Below are 6,995 nucleotides of genomic sequence, written 5' to 3'. Positions count from 1 at the left end.
TGCCAGTAAAAAGATACTGAGCCTCTTGATATATGTACACTTAATCTATCCAGAAAATTTAGATAATTACTTTCCCATCCCTCCCTCCCTCCCTCCCTCCCTCCCTCCCTCCCTCCCTCCATCCATCCAAACATCCATTTATTCATTCACCCATTCAACAAATATCTATTGAACACCTACTTTGTGCCAGTCATTCATTGTTCTGGATGCTGAAGAAGATACAGCAGAGAAAAACACTAAGTCCCTGCCTTCCTGCCTATGCAGTTTATGTTCTAGCAAGAGAAGCAGGCAAAAAAAAAAAAAAAAAGAGAGAGAGAAATGTCAGATGGTGATAGTGATATACATAAAAAAATATAAGGTAATGAAGAATAAGGTTGAATGTGTTGTCTTTTTAACGTAAGTGGACAAGAAAGGCTCTACAGAAAGGTAACTTTAAAAAAACATTTTATATCGAGCACTTTGAGCCTATAAATTGGAGAGATAATAGTACAATAAACTGAGTACTTACCACCAAGCTTCTACAATTTTCAACATTTGCCAACCTTATTTTACCTATCATGTTACTGTGAAGTTGAGTCTCTGTTTCTTAACATTAGAAAACAATTGAGTTGTTTATAAAAATTTAAGTTAAATCTGTTGTCATTTTTTTTATTTTGTTGAGTTTCTGCCCTAGTCTGTTGACTAAAGAGCTTTTCTGTAATTTTGAAAAGTTTGTTCTAATAGTTCCAGTGTGTTAGTTACTAGGGCAAAAACTCATTTCATAATGACAAAATAAAAAATGACAACAGATTTAGTGTAAAATTTTTATAACTTAATTGTTTTCTAATGTTAACAGACTTAGAGACTCAACTTCCCAGTAACATGATATACAAAATATATTTAACTTAAATTGTTATGGTACCCTTCTTTTCCAGCTTTTGAAATAAAGGCAAATGATAAAACTAGATGTTTTGTTTACATCCCCAGAAACATTTGTGTCCAAAGTGTCTTAAAATTTCTCTCAAGGTTCCTGCTTAAAACTTGTGGCAATTTTTACTCTGATCAAGATCGCAACAAATATATTTGAAACCTATAATAATTGATTTTCATAATACTTTGCACAGTGTTTTAGAAATAAGTGGTATTTTTTGTTGTTTGTTTTGTCTTGTTATGTTTTGATGGTAGAGGTAGAGTAAAAAAATCAAACCTGTTGCCATCAAGTGGATTCCGACTCATAGCGACCCTATAGGACAGAGTAAAACTGCCCCATAGAGTTTCCAAGGAGGAGCTGGTGGGATTCAAACTGCCAACCTTTTGGTTAGCAGCCAGAGCTCTTAATCACTGTGCCACCACGGTTTCCACTGGAGATAGAGTCGGAGGCGGAAATCTTCTGTCCTGTTTTGTCTCTTGAGCCAAGACTAGCAAAGAGACTTGGGGGAGGACCCAGTCTGTGGCCTTGGTTTTTGGTTTAGTGATGTTTATAGTAGCGACTCAAGCAATATTTTCTCACAGGCTTCACGTGAATTACCATTCTGCCTCCAGGTACTTCCAGGGGCTCCTACCCTTTCACTCACATGATGAACCCTCACCTGCATCCCCGTCTGTACCACGGGTGCTATGGGGACATCACCACCATGGACACCTCGGGTGCCACCTGTGATACAGACAGGGTGATCAACTGTGGTAAGTGGGAATTAAAGCAAAGGCTTGACTTTCCCCCTTTCATCGTTTCAGAGTCTCTCTTAGAAAGTAAGTTATTTTTTTTAAGGCATAATTATTATTATAACAATGATATCAAAATTAAACATTAGGGGAAAAAAAAAAACAGAATCCTGGCCAACATAAAAAACCACATCTTTAATTTTTTTCCGTTCTTTCCAGTCCTTGTCCAAATCTGTTTATTTCTGTGTATTGAGGTTATTGATTAAATAAAATGTTATATCCCAGCTTTGTTTTTTGTTTGTCATTGTTTTTACTTAATGTTACAGAATGAGCATTTTAAGGACGCTTAACAGTCGCTCTTTGTATTTCTTCTCTTTTGCAATCCTGTTCCAACGCCTTCTTTATGATGTCATCACTGTTGTAGTATCAGAGCTGGAAGCAGCCAGGAAGTCACATCTAACCCCATGCACTCCATTTAGAGATCAGAACACTGAGGCTCAGGAGGGTGGAAAGAATCCCCAAGGGCCCAGAGCCACATAGCGGCACAGCCAGACTAAACCTTAGGTTGGTTGACATCTAGGCCAAGAGTTTTCCCAGTGCATCAGTGTGGCAGAAAAGAGAAGGAGAAAGAGAGAGAAGAGGCACCCATCCAGAGTTATGAACCTGTCTGGGTTTCTGTAGCCAGAGATGAAGAGAATGTCTTACAATGGCTATCCCAACCCATGAGCAATAAGCAGGGGCTGTGGCTAACTTATATTTTGGAAAAAGGTGATCTTCTGGAGTAGAGGATACACAGTTTTGTTTTGTTTTTTTGACTTCAGGGATCCGTGGTTCTGAAATGTTTGCTGACATGGATTTGAGGGCTATAAAGCTTTACCAGGTTATGATCAAAGATGTTGGGCAGAGGCTCTGCGTGGACCCAGCCCTTGTTGCAGCCGTCATCTCCAGGGAAAGCCACGGTGGAGCCGCCCTGCAGAGTGGCTGGGACCACAGTGGGCTGAAATTTGGTTTGATGCAGGTACTTAGCTAGAGACTCCGTCAAGCCTACTTCTTCCTGCTTTGCAGAAGCTCAGCCCAAAGTAGAAAGCCGTTGGCAGTGTTTCCAGGCCCCCAAACCCTGGGGGCTCTGGCTGGAGCTGCTTCAGCATCATTTGTCCTGGGATTTCTGTGACACACCTCTGGTGTGTTATTCAAGGTTTATTAGTTTGGGATCTCTTCAAAAAAAGACTTTTATGAGTTTCCTATCTATAATTCTGAAATAAATAATATACAATGTAGTTACATTGAGAAAATCTCATATAAGGTCCTATTATTACGGGGTCCTCATGGGTGCATGAAGTAGTTAGTGTCATCCATGTGGATCAAAACACTGTATCATTAAGCTCTACTTGAACCAATTTTTTTCTTTAGGCAAATGGAGGAAGGGCATCCAAATTATCTGGATGTTTGCTTCCAGGCTCTATTTCAAATTGTTTGTAGAAACCCAAATATCTAGCCTTCCCAGTTAGAAACAAATTTTTACCTAAATTAACTGGGTAATTATTTTTGACAGCAAACACCTGGACTTCTTTGTGTGCTAATTATTTGTTTTGAAACAACTTTTTCATATATATGTTGTTGTTGTGTGCCATCGAGTCAAACCGTCCCAGGGGTTTTCTTGGCTATAATTTTCATGGAAACAGATCACCAGGTCTTTCTCCTGCAGAGCTGCTGGGTAGGGTCAAATCGCCGACCGTTTGGTTGGCAGCTGGGTGTTTAGCCATTGTGTCATCAGGACTTGCTTTTCATATTCATAAAATATATATACACCCTGGTGACGTCATGGTTAAGAGCTCGGCTGCTAATCAAAAGGTCGGCAGTTCAAATCCACCAGCTGCTCCTTGGAAACCCTCTGGGGCAGTTCTACTCTGTCCTATAGGGTTGCTATGAGCTGGAACCAACTCGATGGCACCTAACAACAACAAAATAAAATGTAAATACAAACGTATATATGTATGAGTGATTTAAACTGTGCCATTTTCAGTTCTCCCAAACCTTACTTTGTTTCTCTGCCTCGTCCCTCAGTGGAGGAAAGGATAGTAGACTTGACTCTGAGGATATAGGAAAGTGGCTGAGCCAGCGTCTGTGAAAATAAACGCAAGGGGGGAAGTAAGTCACGTCAGAAAAACGTGTCACTTCATCCAGATGCTGACATTACTATCTGAATTTTCTAGCTCGATAAGAAAATCCATGACCCCGTTGGTGCCTGGGACAGCAAAGAACACCTTTTTCAGGGTGTTGGGATTCTAACAGACAGAATTAAGGCAATCCAGAAAAAGTTCCCCACGTGGAGTGTGGCTCAACACCTCAAAGGTACGCCGGATTTTTCATGCTTTGTTTAAATGAGCAGCGAGTGAGCCCTGAAGTCCAGGTGTGTCCTGGGCCTCCCTGGTGGGCAGTGGGTCTGGCAGGAGCTGTCGGAAGGCTGCACGAGTGCCTTCTGAGCGACTGAGTTGCTTTGAGTGGTCTTCCTTCCTCGACTTCTATTTCTGCTTCTCTGTGAAGCTGAGGTTCTTACTGTATCTCTCCTGGGGTCACTGAGCCATGAGTGATGCCTCAAGACTTAATGAGATAGTGTAAAAGAATATGTTTTGTCTTCCTCTGATAGGCTTTTTTCCCATATAAGAAACAGTTAACCACTTCGTGAATTGTTTGAACAAGTTTTTATCCTGTGAGCCCTCTCAATGCCATTGGGGCTTCAGGTACCACCACACGTTCATGCAGAGATCTCTCCCTGGCTGAGCACAGACTCCCCCCCTCCCCCGCCCCAAGTCAGCATCTCCCAGACTGAATTAACTCACTAGCATTTCACTACAGTTTTTTGTTTTGCACTTTTCGTGTCTGTGAAAGGCATCATAATATATCCAGTAATCCCAGCCAGAAAACCAGATTTCTTTTAGGTTTTTCTGGCTCCTTCTCTCTTCCCATCTAACCAACACCTATTCCTACGAAGTCTACCTCCTATGGACTTGTGAAATATATGTATTACCTTCTCTCCCTCCACGCCTTAAGGGTCTTAATTTAGAACAGTTTCTATTTTCTTTCTGTCCTTGAGGGCAGAGATTAGGACCAGGGGTCTTCTTCTTTAGACATCGGAGCACAGCACAATTATGTGTTCAATAAATAAGCATGCAAAGAAATGGACGCAGTATCTTGGGTACCATTATGTATCCCATACTCAGTGTGGCTCAAATCCTGGCACGTGCTAAGTGTTTAGAAAACGTTTATAGGGTGAATGAGTGAGGAGACAAATGAGTGAATTATTAAATGAATACAGAATGTTAGAAACATTCTCTGACTGAAGACTTACTGGGACTCTAGCTCTGTCAGGTCTGAACTATACAAGAAGCAAATCTGACTTTTGTAGAAAGAAAATCTAAGTCTTAAAAGAAATCTGAAATTCTTCCATTGATTCTTGGGGTAGCATGTCCTTTTGGGGCGGGGGGCAGGGGGGAGGAGGGAATGGAAGATCTGGGATTGCCTGTTTTGGAAGATCTGTCCGGAAGGCTGACACCCTGGAAATGCTCGTGTCTTACTTCTGGTGAACATTAATATTTGGATGTAAACTGCTGTGTTTCGTTTCAGGTGGTCTTTCGGCCTTTAAGTCAGGAATCGAAACCATTGTCACCCCCGTGGACATAGACACCGACTACGTCAACGATCTTCTTGCCCGAGCTAAATTCTACAAAAGACATGGCTTCTAGGGCAAGCTGTGTGGGTGGATCAGCTGGCACGGTGCTCAGGTAGCCTTTCTTCTCAGGATGGTTTGATATGAACGTTTTTCTACCCAACACTGCCAATTGTGAGAGAAAATTTATTTCCCAATTTATTGTGCTTGAGGTGAAAGTTTACAGTGCAAATTAATTTCTTATTCAAATATTTATACCCAAATTGTTTTGTGACATTGGTTACAATCCCTGCAATATGTCAGCACTCTCCCCTTTTCCATTTTTACCCTGGGTTTCCCGTGTCCATTTCCTCCAGGTATCCTGTTCCTTCCTGCTTTCTTGTCTTTGCTTTTGGGCAAGTGTTGCCCATTTGGTCTCGTATACTTGCCTGAACTAAGAACATTCCTCATGTGTGTTATGGTTGTTTTATAAACCAAACCTAAACCCACTGCTGTCGAGTCCATTCCGACTCATAGCAACCTTATAGGACAGAGTAGAACTGTCCCATAGAGTTTCCAAGGAGCGCCTGGCAGATTCGAACTGCTGACCTCTTGGTTAGCAGCCGTAGCACTTAACCACTATGCCACCAGGGTTTCTGTTTGTTTTATAGACCTGTCTAATCTTTGGCTGAAAGGTAGACTTTGGGAGTAGCTTTAGTTCTGAGTTATCAGTGTGTCTGGGGGCCATAGTCTCAGTGGTACCAATTTTCTTATTGAAAATAACCTTAAAAAAAATGAAAAGAAAATCCACCCAATCCCCAATATGGCTCCCATGAAACGTGCACAGACATACATATAATGGTTTTCTAGTTAACGTGAATAGCATCATAAGTGAAGTCTACATATTCCAGGAGATCCCATTTTGGCCACAATTTCAATGCTAACCTGATCCCTGCCTTCCAAGGACTGCTAAGAAGTTCACTGAAACTGACCTGAGCTTTTGTCCTTTTCCCAGTAACTGCCCACTTGGGCTTTGCTTGTGAGAAGTGCCTGATTCACAAGCCAGTCAACCCATGTGGCAGTGGAGAAGCTAGGGATAGAAATCCAGCTCCATGGGTAACAAAGTGCTGAGGGTGATGAAGCTGACCTTCCTCAATGATGTACACAACATCCCTCAGGCCCCCACTGACCTCCCATGTCTTCCTCCTCTTCCTTACTGAGGGTCCGGAGGCTGGTTCCTTTTCTATTTTCAGTAGTTGCTGCCATATAGTCTCTCCCTAGGCAGTCATCCCCCCACAAAAATGGCTGAAGATAAATATATATGCCTTGTATTCAAGATGGTTCTTTGGTTTCAAGCAAAAATAACCAACTTGGGTAAATTTAAGCAAGAAAAGAGAAATACTAGAAGTCTATCAGAAAGCTCACAGACCCAACAGGAAGGGCAAGGAAGCTGAGCAGGAAGCAGGCAACTCTGGGTATCTGGCAAGCAGGAAGTGTTTGACTATACAGAACCTTCACCGCAAGAAAAAATTAGGACCCTCACTGCAAAGATGAACTCCAAGGGTTTTCTTCCCCATTCTTTTTTTTTTTTAAATTTTATTGTGCTTTAGGTGAAAATTTACAGTTAATTTATCATTCAAAAATTTACACACATATTGTTTTGTGACTGGTTGCAATCCCCACAATGTGACAGCAAGCTTCCCCTTTC

At 41.6% G+C, this 6,995-nt stretch overlaps 1 protein-coding gene across 1 annotated transcript; it reads left to right on the top strand.

Annotated features, from left to right (window-relative positions):
* Nucleotides 1-1,514: 1,514 nt before the first annotated feature.
* On the top strand, nt 1,515-6,029 carry LYG2 (lysozyme g2; the record flags this gene model as incomplete). Its single annotated transcript, XM_023552534.2, has 4 exons — nt 1,515-1,662; nt 2,463-2,659; nt 3,855-3,993; nt 5,266-6,029. Coding segments are annotated over 4 exons (603 nt in total), but the record flags the coding sequence as incomplete, so codon positions are not given.
* Between the last annotated feature and the right edge of the window lie 966 nt (nt 6,030-6,995).

The sequence above is a fragment of the Loxodonta africana genome, chromosome 15, assembly GCF_030014295.1.
Source record: "Loxodonta africana isolate mLoxAfr1 chromosome 15, mLoxAfr1.hap2, whole genome shotgun sequence".
NCBI lineage: Eukaryota > Metazoa > Chordata > Mammalia > Proboscidea > Elephantidae > Loxodonta > Loxodonta africana.
The sequence above is the reverse complement of the archived record's forward strand: the minus strand, read 5'-3'. Positions and strand labels throughout refer to the sequence as shown.